We start from the raw sequence: 16771 nt of genomic DNA on the forward strand, positions 1-16771 counted from the left end.
TGCAACAGAAGCTCTGCTGTATCTGTTGCGCCGCCCTAGATTTCGAAATCCAGGGTCCTCTAGTGGTCCCGATTCCGAGTCCCGATTCCTCTCCTCTTCTACTCCGTCCGTGTAAGTAAATCCGGGACGGAACAATATCGCTCCTTCTCATGATTTGTAAGAGTCGGTCATGTCCCAGGTATTGCTGAATGCTGGATCACGGTCCGGTGAATTCCTCTCTCAAGAGGTTCGTAAATACGTCAATATACTCATATTCGTGAGTACGTCTAAAACCTCAGCCTTGTGAGCACGTTTATAGAATCGGGAGTATGCTTTGGGCAGGTCACTTCCGCTTCGCCTCATGATATGTTCAGACGGCTCATAACCCAGTGCTTGCAACAGCACGGAACGATGATTCCTCTTCTATGGGTCATAAATACTCGAACATATCCATTTTCGTGAGTGTGTTGGAGGAGAAAAAATCTCCTTTCGTCTAATGACTCGGAGCGCGTTTTACCCACGTGCTCACCACGACGCTCGGAGATTGTTCTCCACGCTGACTCGCTTATATATTGGCGTTGCGATCTCTCGTGGCCATCTAATCACTCAGATCATCACAAAAATTATTATATTGATTGAGCTGATTAGTCGAGGGGGGACTCATTTGACTTCTGAAGCGCTGTCAAGAGCTAGGCGATCGGATACATCGTAGCGCTGCAGTAATGCATTGAGGTAAAAGTTTCGTTCTCAGGGATGGGGTTGGGTCAACCGATTGCGGCTTAGAATCCCACGACCAGAGCTGTGCGTCGCGTCACGAATTCGCCGGCGATCGCCGCCGCCGACCTCTGGAGTCCGGGGAAAAAACTGGAAACTCGGTTCGAGTCACTTAGCTCGCTTGAGAGTGCGGGGACATAGCATACGAATGAGACAGGACGTTCCGGACCGAGCTCCATCGAGTATCTACCAGTTGTGGAACGCGTGAAAGACTTGTGAGTTACTGTCTCTGTGGACCTCGACTTCTCCCCACACGTCACATCTATCTGCTCATCGGCTCGTCAACTGATCAACACCCTCTTCCGATGTTGCATCGTCCATAACCCCGCTGTCAACATCCGTTTGTTCAAATCTATCATTCTTTCACGTCTCCTATATCGCATTCCGGTGTAGCGTCCTTTCCTAGTTCAACGTATCAAACTTTTGAGAGGTGTCCTGAGTTAATTTTCGAGACGCCTGAGACTCAGATGTCGACTTGATCAACCCGCCCGAGATCTCGATCTCGATGCTTTTATCGATCGCTGAGACATCCGTGCCTTCCGCTCTTGCATACGTACGGGAACCTACGGACACTTTGCAAATATCTCCCGTGTTAATCTTCGCAAGAATTTTTCTATCAGACAAAAGATGCTGGCTAAGTGCCAAAGAGTTGGCAATTGTTCCGCTTGGAGACTCTGCGAAAACTTTCGGGGAAAAGGTATCCCCGATACACTACTGTTCCTTCTAAATAAAGCGCTGGTGAATTGAATTGAACTGAAGTTTCGCAGCTCTGCGACATCCAAGCAGCAGAAAACTCAAGACGAAAGGTGACGCGTAATCTCACTAAGTAAGACGGCTGCCGATAAGAAATCCGAAATCGACAATTACTTCTCTTCGACCGCCTCTCCGTGAACGATTCCATTTAGAGGTTTCCATGCGGGAAAACACGATTTTATCGGACAAAATCCGTGAGGGAACTCGCAACCCGGTCGATTTTATTCGATAATTACGCCCAACGAGCCACATGAGAGAAGACTTATGAATTTCGCTGCCCGGACATTCTTCCTTGCATAGGATACGCAGTTTAGTAAACCGCTTGAACGGTCCAACTCGAAGTCTCCCTCGCGTCTAGAATTTGGTCCCGAAACACAGACTTATCTAGAGCCGAGCTCGAATTAATTGGTTGGAGAGCTCCTGAATATATCAGGGCCGAATGATCACGGGACGTCTCAGGCTCTGATTCCAGAATGAGCAAGCCGATCGATCGCAATATGAGAGAACTCCCATCTCCTACTATTTGATAGAAAACTTTACGCATTGCAATAATTCCCGGTATTCCTCCTGGGGATCGTTGGGGCGTCCTGCAATGTCTCCTCGATTTGCTGTCGCGGAATCAAAGCGGATACGTACTGCCGGCCCAGATTGTATGGGACAGACAATAATTCCAATTACGAGCGAAATTGAGGCGAAAAACGCTGGGTTCGAGCATTCGTCGAGGATGAAAGGAATCCCACTCGAGAAATACAGGTACGCGGGAATCATGGCATCTCCAACGTAAGCGAACTCGAAACGTTGATCCACAGGAGAAAAGTAATGGGGTCTGGAGTCGCTCGATCTCGGAGCACGTTCGCAGAATGAGTCTGTCAAGCCAAGTTTTGCAGTGTCGGGCTATTTTCGCGGAATGTCCGTAACGCCCGGCGTGCTTTCCGCTTCCCTCACCGAGGCAAACCGAATCTTTTCGGGCCCCGCGAATCTGAATGTGAGACACGTGCTACGCGAGTCCATTGTTGGGAGAGACGAAGTGACGGTGTCACGGAGCAGAACTGTTCTTTTTCTAATACTAAAAACTATTGTTCTCCCATTTCAGTTCCGGAGCATGCAAGAAGTGGACTTCCTATGCTTCGAAAGGCGAAGCAACTGCTCAAGTATTATCATAAGGGAAGACATGTTCCAAACGAAAACATCGAACGAAGACGCCAAAGTCCTCCTGGATGAAAACGATTCGGATGTTCTATTTTCGCCGTCGATGAGCCTCTGTCTGCTTGTGGCGTATACGTTCGTGTTTTGTTGCTGCTTTTTCGGTAAGAACCCACAATATTATGCTACTCGATCGTACGGACAGCCGTATGCAAGCTGACAGGGAGCTAGGCGGGATCGTCTACCCTGTCGTACGAAGATAGCGGAGCGACGCTTCGATTTTCTTTCGCTAGTTCTGCAACTCGAACGACTTATTGAGTGAAGTATTCCAAAGCCCTCTAGTTCGAAACCATCAGTCATAATGGACTCATGAGATTGCGAGGTCTGACGCTTCGGAGCTCGATGCCTTGCGCCGTTCCCCGTACCCTCGAATGTTTCGCAACGAAGACAGATGAGACGGGGTTTTCATTTTTCGGTTATGGGGGCCGATGATGTGTGAATGGGGCGCTTCGCAACAAAAGTGATTTTTCTTTAAATTGAAATCCACCGGGAGCCGTTATCTCGCATCGAGCGACGATGCTCGTCGAACGGTATCTCCTGCTCTTAATTATCCTTTCTAGCTCCGCGCCCGTAGCTCGGTGATGACGTGATAAGGCTTTAGCTTCCAAAGCAGAATACTAGTCGGTCTACTCTGTCGATCTCTGTCGAAGTATCTTTCAGAACGAGATCTATTTCCTGAACCTCCCATTCGAACAGTCGCCAGGATCAACCTTTCAGGTTCCTCGAGTTAAATCGAGCGTGAGCCCGCTACGGCCGCAATGGTGGAAAAATCCTCCGTAGATGAATTTCTCGCCGGGACGAAAGATCTTGCGTTCGTATCGGCTGCGGCAAACATGCCACCGCTAGGGCCAGACTGCTGATTCGCAGCCGATTCGGTTGCGCAACGGGTAAATAAACAAAAGTCGATCCCGCTCGGACACTTGCGAGCACTGACGTGACCGGAATAACAGACGGACCGATCGAGGGATTAAATTACGGGGAACTCGACGTCAGCTAACCCGATGCGATCCTCGTTCGAATATTGTATGTAGGCATGCAGTGTGTACGGTTGAAGCAGAATAATCTCCCGAGGAACAAATTATGCCATGGCACATACTTAGGGCCGTCGGAGATTTCTCTCTAAGAAGATTGAAAGCACTCGCTTCGTCTTGCAGTCATCTCACTCTCTCGACGTGACTCCTAGTGCAGCATGAAGAACCCCGCTCTGTCGAAAGTCTGAGATTAAAAGAATTTTATTTTGTGCCGAAGGTTCGGTGTTCGTTTTCGAAAGTCCGACTTTGGCACGAAGCCAACCGCTATAGAATTCAAAATATCTTTTCTCGATTAACTGCCAAGTATTTAGAAAAGCAAACTTTTTCCCCTTTCTTTTCTGCTATTCAATTCCTTTGTCAGCGTCTCACGCCAGTCCGCTCGAGCAGAAGAGCTATACGTTTCGAGGCGGTTTCTATATTGGAAAAGTCTCACTTTGAAACTTCCAGTCTGAACGGCGAGGAAACTGTAGGTCGGTCCCGATTGCCCCACGTCTCACCGTACGGCTCTCTGATCAAAAGTTCCGCTGCTCCACCGGTGAATCATTTGGGTTAGCTAGTCGGACGAACTTTCCGACTCGGAGCTCGCCTCCTGTCAGCGGAATATTCGAGCGACCGACGTCAGTACATCAGATCAGAAGGCGACACCGCTGTTCTGAATTTCAGCAGCCGGCGTCGTGGTCTGCAAGCGAGCGCACCGGCTAATCATTGCATTCCTGAGCAGGCCGGTAGTGTCGTTCGCCGGTACTAAATTAGAGGGATCGGCTGTTTCAATTCCAAAACAGAGTTTCGTGAATACTTGTTTTGGCTCGGCGGGTCGTATCGACTTTTTGCGATTTTCCCCAGACGACGTATATGCGAGATGTTCTTTCCCCAATGTCGTAAAACGAGGAGCTGTCGTTCGCCTCCGCGCGGGAAGAATTCCGCTGACGGGTGAACGAGTTGGTCAGTGCGTCGTCGCAGACGGGAGAGAAACAGGAGGGCATTTGCCCGCGCCTGAGATCTCGACCGTTCGCCGCAAAACACAGTGCGTTCGCAAGGGACTGGGTCATCAAGAAGAGCATTGCTGACCGCGGGGCCACCCATAAAACTGGTCATCAAATTCCGGAAACATGTCTCCTGGGTAGCCTCTCCTGTCGCAAGCTCTTGCAACATGATCCGTTGATCATTTATCTTCCACACTGCTGCTATTCTCAGCTTTACTATTTGTACAGGTCCAGCGTCGGCTAGATTGGCCATGCCCTAGCCCCTGAACCCTTACATTCTTCGCTCCAATGATTCGGAGCCTGCGTTCGTTCGCTCGTCTCGGAATGCTTTCAAACCGTGAGCAATTCGACGACTGTAAAAGGAGCATAATGTGACCTCGAAAGAGCAGACCTTTCTTACCGAAAGAGACTCACTCAGTCGGTGCTCACCGCGCGTAACACTGAGACGGCCAGCCCTCGTCCGTCTGCCGAGCACTTTCCCGTTGCCACATCCCGGTGTTGAAAGCTGTGGATTCCCGTATCGGACTCATGGAAACAAAAACAAAAAACATTGAAAGACTGAATATTGGACTGTCCTACCGGGGCGTACGCCTTAGGTATCGAACGCATAACACAGAGTATTCTCCACGGGAATCGGTGTGGATCGAGAAAAGTTCCGCTCTCGAGACGATTTCTGTTCAAGTGAGCTGTCAGGCTTCGTTAACATCAAACCCCAGCGACTGGGACAGAAGGCTTATTCATAAGGACGAACTCATGACTTTTGTCGCTCTGTACGCATGACGATGTTTCGCACGTCAGGCGTACCGGCTCGCCTCTCGTCGAGGAAGTTGGCCTACCCGGGCCTGACCGAAGCTGTGTCGGAACGGAAGCTGTGCAAGCAGTGACCTAACGACCCTTACTGGAAAAAAATGAACAAACTTTTGTTCTTGCCTCGCAATCAACGTGTGGCTTGCCGAGGGCGGGCGAATCTCGCGGATGCGTTTGCGATCGTAGTCGGATTTATGCTCGCGGATATCATCATAAAGTTCACGCATTGATCGGCTTTCTGGTCACGCTAACAATAATCAGCCGAAGTGTATTATGCTCGCCATGCCGATGGGCCGAGCTCGATCAAACAAAGAACCAAGAGGTCCGACGAGCAGCGATTGAATACAGTGTCCCCCGCAACAAATCCTTCGGATGTTCGCCAGAGGACTTTTGTTGAAGGCAAAGCGGAACTTCTCTCAGGATCCGCGGACGAAGTTCGGCGATCCGCGATTTGTCCCGACGAGATTCCATGCGGGACATTTCTCGAATACTTTGTCTGCAGACCGAGCACTCCGTGGACGTTCGGGAAGGCGAATGGATACAACGTGGCGCTGCGGGGCATTCTCGCCTTTGTCGTCTCTGGAGGCTGGACACAATGTATGTATAGTATAACAATGTCTGGGGATCGACCTATTTCCAACAAAGGCTGTCGTCTTATCATCGTACGTGTCCTGAAAAGTCGTTGAACATCTGACTCTATCTCTGGTTCCCGACTCACGGCTATTGATGCCGTCAGCCTGCGTCATCATCATTGAGCCGCTGGCCTCCGGTGCGCGTTGCCTTTATTGATCTTCGGCCAAGGTGAAATAGAGCTACGATTCCCGGATACATTGTATGCTAAGATCACATCTCCCAACACTATCGAATATTCTCGCCACTCGGGAGAACCTGAGTTGTTTGAGTGTCTCCCTTTGCCCTGATACGCGACCTGCCGTCCGGGTTGCGAGAACGTTATCGTTCCCTGACGTCGCTAGTTTGACACGGTATTTTACTTTCTGCGATCGCTCTCAGTCTTTCGAAGACTCCTTCTTTGGTAGCGGCTCGACAGCGGGACACGAGCCCTTGATTGATCCAGGAAGATTGATGCAGGAAAGGCACAGGAACTTCGAGAGGAGATGAATACGACATTAATGGATGGAGATCGAGGGAAAACAAAATTTCGCAAGACCCACCGAGCGGTTGACAAATTTCGGCAGATGAAACGAGGCGTCAGGGGCCTCGTACCGTAGCGATGTTGAAAGAGAGAAAAACATCCAGTGATAAATTATCCGAGGAAACCAATCGGAAGAAATCGCTGGTGGGAGAGGGCAGGGGGAGGGAGAATGAAGGAGGGGGTCCTCCTTCCCCATCGGATGGTCTGTTACGATTTGAGAATCGATTGATCGATCTCCTGGTTTCAAGCTCGGTCGAGCCAGGAAGTAGGTGGAGAACTCACCCGCATCTCTCAGAGAACCTTTGAGGTCTAGACAAGCGTTCCGAAAGCTTTTTCTCGACTTGGGGATTCGGCTCATGGAGGCGAACAAGAACTCGCTTAACCAGGAAGACAAACATCAGAACGAGAGAAAAAGAGCACACAAAGTCTCAGACGAGGAGGCCACTTCGTCTGCGGAATATAAGATCAACGATCAATGCGGAGATCATCAACTTTTAGTCTAGTCGCCGACGTCCTCGAAGACCGTCATCGACGCACCGGAGTCACCAGTGACACGGTGTTGAAGTCTGGCGTTCGTCCTATTCAGCAACTTATTCCTGTCAGTGACACGGCCGGGTAGTTCCACCAGACGAGTCGGGCCCGCATTTCTTGTGTTATCGGCCTCATCCTCCGCAACTCTCAATCAGCAGACAGAGAATTATTCTCATTTGGGTCTGTATTGACCGATGCATCTTTCGTCGGGCCACGCCAAGTACAACTGTCAAGCGTGTCGCGCGGTCTGAGTGATATGTCCGCGGTCAGGCCTAAGGAGTTCACTTGAGTTGAGGAGTTCGGCGAACATATCTAGAAGTTTCAGCGTTCGGAACTTGTGATGTATGTGCTCGTGGCAGAGCGAACTCTCTTAGCGTGACGCGAGCTCGACGCAACGCTGAACACAATCTCTTCCCGAAATATGCACCTCGGAGAAGATTGCCGTGCGGAGGCAATCATAGCCAGATCCTCTGGATCCCGCCGCTAGGCAGGTCTGCTTTTTGGATCCGGTACAACCTCAGGCATAAAACGTTTCGAGCGTTCCGCAGCGGGGATCGAGTGGAGAGAGCCCCTCGCTTTCCGAGACCGCCAGTCGGATCAAGTTCGGCTGAAAGGCGAGAGACGAGAAGAGGGAAGCGCAGGCAGTAATCGGATCTGAAATAATTATAGGGGCTCGCGCGAGAACTCCGGTATTGAGAGTTCAACATATTTGCTCTCGACCGGACCTGGGAGCTCAAACTGGCTTCAAAAAAATATCTTCCACCGGTTGCGAGAAGAAATGTGCGGTCTTTCCTCCTGATTGAGTCCCGCGGGGAACGAGTGCTCTTATCTCACCTGCGCTTTCCGCCGGAAGCTTCCTCCAGAGTCCCTCAGAGCAAAGCCTTTAAGCTAGGTGGTCGTCGACAGTGCCTGTTAAAGCGGCCACGTATCTCAGAAGACGCCTACTGCGTGGTCTCTTATACGATGGAAAACTAAAACAATGGGATCTGTCAGCGCGTCCGCATTGACAACTGTGGTGGAATCGCTGTCGCTGGCGAGAGGAGCGATGGGATCGTCTCAGGGGAATCACTCCGATACATTGTTGCGTCTTATTCGTGGGGAATTCCCCATTCGATTGGAACCTCCTGCTCTTGGTCACTCAGTGAGAATGATGACGCTTCTTCACCCGAAGACCGATTCCGCCTTGACGAAGACGGGGAGGACGTCTGTTTATTAGATGTTCCGCAACGAATCGGTCTTGCTACAAACGCAATCAGAACACTATGGCAATAAGGACGAGCCTCAACTTCGTTGCGGAAGAATTTCCGGTCGTTTCGCTCCACCAGACACAGGGGAACGACTCGTGACGTCAGCGCGTCTGCTTCCGCTCATTTTACCAAGAGAACTGCGATAAAACTTAACAGGTTGTTTTTGGAACAGTCGCAAGAAAGATAATTTCCGCCCGTCGTTCTTGGCTTCGAGACCGTGCCCAGTGCTGTCGGCCATCGCATCGAATAGTTCTGGAGGACTGCGCGGGAGGGCCTTGCTTAAATGTGGCACCGTCACGGTGACGGATGACGACTGGTCATCATTTGTCACTGAGCCTTCCCAACATCCTTCATCGTCCAAGCAGCAGAATGGGCCGGAGACATGGAGTTGCCCAAACAAACTCTCTTTATCATTTTCTCGACCTTGGATATGATGCGCTTTGAACGATTAATGAACGCCATCATGTCTCTCCTTCCTTGAGGGAACTTCTCCGTAGCATACCGCGGCTCCCAGCGGATCCTTCGCCTTCTCGTGGGAAATTCGGGAAAATGTTTTATCTGAGGAATTTTCCCAAGCCAGACCGAACAGCCCATCGAGGAGGATGCACCCCAATTGTTGGGGGCGGGGAATGAGAAAAATCTCGATTCGGGAATGAATATGGACGGTTGGGCCTTATGGGCCGGGGAAATCATCCGCTGTGGCAACTGCACTGGTTCTATTTGCTGTCTCAGTCCCTGGATTGAATCGAAATTCACCGATGGTGAACCAGGGGATCACGGCGTTCTGTCGACCGGCTACCGCCGGTAGACGGACGAGTGGACGATCGTCTCCTTCCCCAGCTGCACGGAAGATTACTTTGGAGCTCTTGGAAAACTGTTGGAGGTTCGGAGTCAGTCATCAGGATCGGGGATTAGGAACTGCTGGTAGCTGAGGATCACCTCTTACTTACCACCACACAGACGAGGAAATATTCGGGAGACGAGAGAGACCCTATCATCAGTCCTTTTCGCGCTCGGTCACCACGCTGAGTCTGGAATCAAGGCTCATGGATACCAAGGGAAGCTTGGGGGAGATGAAGAAGGAACTTGATCCAGAGCCTCCTTTGTATGCAGACGATCTGGTTCCGATGAAAAATGGGGAACCGAGCGCTCATGCGTCACTGGAATGGGCGGTGAGACCACGAAAGCTCTTACTCTGACCGGACACGAGCTGAGCTCAGATCTCTGGAACAGAAGCACTAGACGAGACAACCCCCTTGATGATACGAGGAAATTACATCCACTTCCTGGACAGCCATATATAGACAGGGAATATATTCCCTGCACCGAACTCTTCTTTCGACAGCAGGCGAAAGAAAGGAAAACACGAGGTCGAACATCGGATGCACTTCCGATGCTTATTCACTCCCTGCGGGATCGAAATTACTCTGACCCTTGCACTCACAAGGACAGCTATTGCAGGGGAAACCGGCTGCGCGGTGCCGGTAAAGTGCGGAGGGGTGCCGGTCGCGTTTCGGATTTTTGAGGAGAACTTTCCTTCATTCTCTGCGTATCATTATAATCGATGGTCCAGTTCTCCAAGATTGCGCAAATAGACCAGACGCTAGCTCCGCACAGGAAAACACTCACGCCGCGCCGGCGCCGCGTCCGCGTTATTACCTTAGGAATGCCCAGACCGCGGAGTTCATTCAAACTAAAAAACTCAAAAAAAAAGCAGAATGAATAGAGATGGGGATTGTTCGCAAGGCTAGACAACTCGATTCCATTATCGGAGGAACGGGAAGCTCAAAAGGTATAGACCCAGTAAGCCGAAACTTTCACGCCGAAAGCCAGAACGCCGAAATTCGTCTAACCGAAACCCAGTACGCCGAAAGTTGAGGTAGCCGAAATCCAGTACGCCGAAAATTCCTCCTGGCGGAAATACCGATCACACGTCCCGAAGGAATACAAAATGCTTCTTCTTCGAAATTCACTTCTCTTTCCAAGCTTTGGGCTGGATGGAATCCGATATTCGTAGAGAAAAATGTGGCCGGACAGAGGAACACGCATAATAATTCTTCCGGTTATGGCTGGTGATATTGCGAGAAGATACGAAGAATTGTATTTTCTCGATCTATCATAGGTTAGTGTGATGATGATGGTATGCTCTGCTTTGCTCTCGGGGTATCGACCATCTCGAATCTGAAATCTTGATTTACTTAAGCGCAGTAATTAGCTATCGGCCGAGCAAGACAACTGACCTCATCACGGGAAGCCCGCTTCAGAACCTCACGGGCGAGCTTCGGGTACCTGGTCGCCGATGGCCTAGCAGTCCTCCACGCTGAAACCCTGAGCAGACCATCCGCTATTCATTCTAGAGTGAGCGTGGCAGCAGGAATGTTGCGGACATAAGGATTCGGGACCACAAGTATCCGACGGCCTCTGTAATCAACGTGTAAAAATTTGTTCTACATGGAGCCGCTTTCCTTAGCCGGGATCCGGCTGGATGAATCACTTTGCGAGTCCATGGGCCGAAGCTTTTTCGGGGAGGGTGCCATTGGCGCCACGGCCCCTCTTTCTCAGGGAAATTTCTCGATCGTCGATGACGATGAAATGAGAATTCGGCAGACGCGTTACCTTCGACCCCTCATATAAGTGTATCGCGAGGCATACCCTTTCGCAAGTCCTGACGAATTTTGATCCATTTCCCCTCTCCCTCCTCCGTCCTGGAGTTGGGAATCGCTGAAGCCCCTATCGCGGGTATACCGATCGCGATCCGGTGCTGGTGCAGCGGATTTCTCCCGCTACACGTCCCCTCCCCCCTGGCGCTGAAGGTCGAGAGATTCGCCAAGTGATGTCGGGAGAGACCCTCACACCAGGTAATTCCTGTGTCAATCCTGTGAGCATCGCTCGGTGGCGATAGACGGGTACTTGTGTACATAGCATTTGCATGTATGTATGTGCACGTGCTGCTGCGTATGAACGACTGACTCGGGACGTACTCGGCTATGATGGCTCCACAGCATTTGTTTCTTTCGGAGCTGTGATCGGCGACGAACCTCATTTGCTCACTTCAGAGAGTGACATTGTCTGTAGGGCGAGGCCGAATAAAAAGCATACGCCGATGAGCCTTCGAGTTCCCGGTTCCGATTCCCGATTGCGCGCTCACTCAGAGACTTAGCGTATCTCCATCTGCCTCCCGGGCTTTGCCTGGTCTGGGGCATTGGGCAAGGGCCAGGCATTTGACAGTGGTAAGTGATAAGCGTACGAGAAAAATACTGCTGTATCGAATGGTGACATTCGATAGTTTTCGCATTCGAGATTCTTCAGTGTGGAGCACCCTGTGATTTTGCTCAGCGCGTTCCCCCGCCAAGAAAAATAATCAGGGAATGATCGCGAAGTATTCTATTCTCAAATTAGAGAAGAGCAGAAGATCCAATCGTTCTTCGAGCACGCGTGATGATGACGAGTACTCGTCCTGATTACAGCGGCGGAATGGGTCCGACTTAAAAAGACGAGAGGACCGCTGGGAACGATGAAGATTCGGGAGCGACTCGGGCTCGGGAGAGTTCGCGAAGAATTCGCTTTTGGAACTCTTCCGCATCATGATTGATGCGGAGAGATTACCCGAAGGCCGACGTACGAGAACCGCGAGACCGCTGGGCATCGTGGGAACCGAATCCCGCGGTCAGCTGTCTCGGGACCCGGGGACCTGAATCTCGAACCGTGGCTGCTGGTCTCCCACAGCTCTCGAGCCGAATGCTCCATGGCTCCTTGTGGAGCATCGGAACCCGCATTGGACTTTTTTTTGGAACTCAATTCGCCTCTGTGTTTGTTGTGTTTCTATCAATGTGTTTGTGTGTTGTGTTCCTCATCTGTGTTTACCTAGTCCGGCTTCCGATAGTCGGGTGAGCAGGTTGCGAGAGCGTGGAAGATACCCCCACCAATCCAGTTTAAGACGACCGAGGGCGGCGATGGAGCTCGCCGCACTGTTCAACGGCGGCAGCGATGAATCAAGCGGCGAACAAAAACACCGGAGAGGTCATCCTCATTTGAGAAAATTACTTGTTTGGCTCCAGTCCAGGCTCTCGAAGCGCCAAAAACATCTGTGGCATTCTGTCGGGAAGCACTCAACAGCTGCGACTCGGAAATCTTGAGGGGATTAATTTCTCTCCATGAGAAAAAGACTTAAGATGGATTTAAGCAATCTATCCGAACGAGAAACGATGCTGTCGCATATGAAGGCCGACTCCCTCATTTTAGACTCTGTACCCTTCCGTTCGTATCCCGGGACGCCCGGACGTTTCTCGAGTGTCCGCTGGTCTTGTATCCATGTCGTTCACTTGGTTATGTATCGCGCTCTCCGGTTCGGTTTCGTAATATCCGGCGGCAGCTCCGTCAATTTTCCATGGGATCTACCTCAATGTCACATCGTCCCGTTATACCTGACTTCCGGCGAACGTCAACGACAGCAACACGAGAGCCATGGAAGGATCCATCATTGTGAACTAAATGAGCACTTCCGGTGGCGACACACAACAGAATAGTCCAAGGACATGCGACCGCCTTCGCCTGAAGCGAGGCTTATTTGACTCATTGAACCGTATCCTCTCGCAATGAGACTCCCTCGCAACGAAAGAAGCATATTGTTCTTTCGGTCCCACCGCATCCCACCGCAAACGTTCGTGGCTTATTTGAGCGAGGTCGGGTCCCCCCTCCATTCTAGCGTGTCGAGAGTGCCATAGAGATGCGTAGCGACGCTTACAATGCCCCTCGAGAATACGAAGAGGAAAGAGATAGAGGGCGGGGATCCGGCCCGCGACCGGAAAAGACCGAGCATAACATTTCCTTGGATCAGGTCCATTTACTGAATTAAGATTTGCCGACCAAAACGAGCGGACGCCCGCTCTTATAACCACTTCCTTCCTCTCTGAATTCTCCTGAATGAATCCTCCCCCCTATCTTCCATCGTCGAATCCGAGAAGAAAGGGTCGCGGGGGACCGCAGCGGAAAGTTTTCCGTAATTCCCAGGTGAACCTTTTCTGCGACTATGCTATGGTTCCCGATGTTGGCGCTGGAATCAAAGGACTCAGCGTCACGTCCGACAGGATCAAGGAACGGAAATTAGGAGAGTCAGATTATGACGAGGAATAATGAAAAAAAAAGCGATTCGTTTCTGACAGTGTTTTTTTTTGTCCATTGCAGGCAACTTACTTGTGATCGTTGTGGTGTGCCTAAATCGCCGCATAAGAACGATAACGAACTTTTTTCTCGTGAACCTCGCCATCGCCGATTTTAGTGTCGGTCTGTTTTGTGTTTATCAGAACATTTCTCTATACCTCATGGAACGATGGATATTCGGAGACTTCCTGTGTCGAATGTATCATTTTGTGCACGGCATGAGTTATACAGCCTCCATACTGATTCTCACGGCGATCTCAGCGGAGAGATACTTGGCGATTTGTCATCCGATGTGGAGTAAAAGGGTAAGAACCCCCGGTGGATTTCCACGACACGTTTGGGCTCAAGGACCCACTCAAAACTTGACTGAATTCGATTTCTGTTCTCAGCACATCACAATCGGTTACCTTCGCGCGACCGTCTGCACTATTTGGATCATCGCCGCGGCATACTCGGCGCCGAAAATCATGATTTACGGAGTCATCCGGTAAGTGTTGATCGAGGGCGGAGAAGCCAGTGAGGATATACAAACACGAGAGGGAGAAAAATCGTTATCGAATGAGCCCTCCGGTTGAGAGCTCCGAAGCGAGAGATGGAAATTTAGCCGAGCCGGCAACCGCCGATGCTTCAGTGAAAAAAGGTGTCGTCGAGGCGGGATTCGACTCTGAAGTCAAAGAATCACGCGCCTATTGACCGTCTGTCTGACTCGTCCAAGCCGACGATAAAGAACAGGAAGGTTTTCAAAAGACGCTCATGGCATTGGCAATAACGATCGGCTCCGATAGTGAGGAGAACATGACAAGAGAAGTCTTCCTGCTTCCTTCGAGGAAGGGAAGTTATCCAGACAGGAAACGTGTACTCACAAAAATCGAAAAAGTGTGTTGGTGTCAGCAGTAAGGGAGAAAAACCTCCGTGCCTGAAATACTGCTTGTCATTGTCGCCTTATCAGAGCCTTTCTTCTTATTTCCCTGTCGTTCTGTGGATCGTCTCAACGCTCCCTGTACTGATCTCTAGCAAGAGATTGTCAAGGACCAGGGGGTCCCTCCCGGAGCCGGTAGACAGCGCAAGGCTAGAACCCCGAACTTTGAAATCGCTTCCGAATCAGGGCTTGCTATCTTTCATGGGACAATCTCGTTCCGTCGGGAAAAAAACAGAATATAAACGCATCCGCTTGCGGTCGAGCCGTCGATCGGTCGAGCTTGACGGGTACTGACTATAACTCCTATTTTTCTCTCTTCCGAATCAGCTACGACAGCGAAGACCAACCGGGAGAATTGTGTGTGATGCTACGCGAAATGAAATCTTACTACAAGCTGCATAAGTTGTACGATTTGATCAACTTCATCGTGTGCTTCGTTGTGCCCTTGGCGATTATAACGGTGCTCTATACGTTCATTTGCCTCAGACTGTGGCGATCGCAGGCCATGCTTCTCCCGAATAAAAGTCCCTCGCTCAATGGCAATTTGAAAGCTGCGCACTCGCCCCAAGTGAACCTGGACGTCCAGGATAACCTATCGATTAATCAAGCGATTCCGACCCCTCCGGAAATCCAAACCACTTGCGATGTAAGTGCACGACAGGATGTGGACTTGCAGCCCGTTTCTGTCCGTCAAGCTCGGTGAATGACCGGAACCCTCTGTTTTCCAGGACGAGAGCATCGCCGAAAAAACGGGACTCACCTCGGGGATGAGCCGGAGCCCTATAATTAAAACTCGTCAAAAGAACAATCATGGCTCACCGGATCACATCGACATCGAGAGCGGCCGACACGATCGATGTAACTCGTCGAGCGCCGTCCTCCGCTCCCGCAGAAAAGTGATACGACTCCTAGTTATTGTTCTTCTGTGCTTCGCTGTTTGCAATCTTCCCTTTCACGCACGAAAGCTTTATCAAAACTGGAGCGCGTCCTACGACGGAACGCAGCTCCCGTACGTTGTCTTGACCATGAGCACGCATCTAATTCTGTATCTCAACTCGGGAATCAATCCCTTCCTCTACGCTTTGTTCTCGAATAATTTCCGGCGAGGAATGCGCGACGTTCTTTGCTGTAACACGAGCCGAATGAACAGCGCAACGACTGCGACGCAGCTCGCTCGCTTCCCATCTAACCAAAGGCAACAATCCTTGGGTAGAAAATTAAACTCGCAGGACGTCTGAGAAACGAAGTTCCGTGGAGCGTCCCGCAAGCGGGTGATAAGACCGACGACGGAGAGCGAGCGTGATCGTGAACATCACCGATATCTCGTCGTCGCTGACCTGTGATCAAAGAATGCTAGTTTCGGGATCTTGGCGGAATACGTCAAGCGAAGGGTGTCGTGCATTAATTTTCTACGATGGGGTGGCCAGCGTCTCTTTTTTTCCCGGGAGGCGTCAACAATCAGCAGTGAAGTTTTTGAGGCACGGGACGGCGCCGAAGGACGAATATGAACCTTGAACGGGAGCGAACAGACGAATGTTTTTCCCTCGATCGCTTGGTGCGAAACTTATTCCTCGACATGTTTCAGAAGAGGTGCTGAAGTGATTTCGAGTTGAAGAGAGTTACAACTTCGTAGTATGGCGGAATTCCGTCTGAATCCCGAAAATGAAAGAAGTGCTCAGAATGAAGGAACCCACAGGAAGCTCGATAGGTATCGAAGAATTCCGTCAGCCCCTTTGAGGGAATTCTGGAGTGTCCCAACAGTCTCGACTACACCACAAGACGCTTGAGAAGGAAGTACGAAGGAAATATCCCAAATATACTACCTTGAGGAGGGGGGAGTCGTCCAAGGAGAATTCAAACTTCCCTTACAGAGTGTTGAAAAGTCTTGGAACTTCGAAGAAGAGCTTTCCGCGGAGATTTTTAAGGTCAGTCTAGACCTGGACGCACGAGAGGTTTTCGGAGAACTCCCCACAACACTCGAGTTTGTCTGGGGAACTTCCAGCGTGAAGTGTCGCTGAACGTCGAAGAGAAAAGAAGAGGGAGAACTGATAAGCTTTTTTAAAGGCGAAGGAACGGTTTCTTAGGAGCGGAGCAGAGTCTCTGAGGATTCGTCGAGGAATAAATGACACGTTTCGGAGTCAGAGCAGTGATGGCATCGAATCCCAAAACGGAAGGCGATCTTCCAGCGACCGAGTGCTATTGTTCCGAATGTATCGGCCGACTACTGCAGA

General features: G+C 50.7%; 1 protein-coding gene across 1 annotated transcript; it reads left to right on the top strand.

The window, feature by feature from the left end:
• The first annotated feature begins 2413 nt into the window (after positions 1–2413).
• Positions 2414–15778, top strand: TrissinR (Trissin receptor). The gene is made up of 6 exons (XM_029112829.1): positions 2414–2491; positions 2600–2813; positions 13646–13926; positions 14011–14108; positions 14868–15186; positions 15269–15778. Exons 1-6 carry the CDS (start codon positions 2414–2416, stop codon positions 15776–15778), a joined length of 1500 nt encoding a protein of 499 aa, XP_028968662.1.
• Positions 15779–16771: the final 993 nt, after the last annotated feature.

This window comes from Galendromus occidentalis, unplaced genomic scaffold, assembly GCF_000255335.2.
Source record: "Galendromus occidentalis unplaced genomic scaffold, Mocc_1.1 scf7180000077529, whole genome shotgun sequence".
NCBI classification, from domain to species: Eukaryota; Metazoa; Arthropoda; class Arachnida; order Mesostigmata; family Phytoseiidae; genus Galendromus; species Galendromus occidentalis.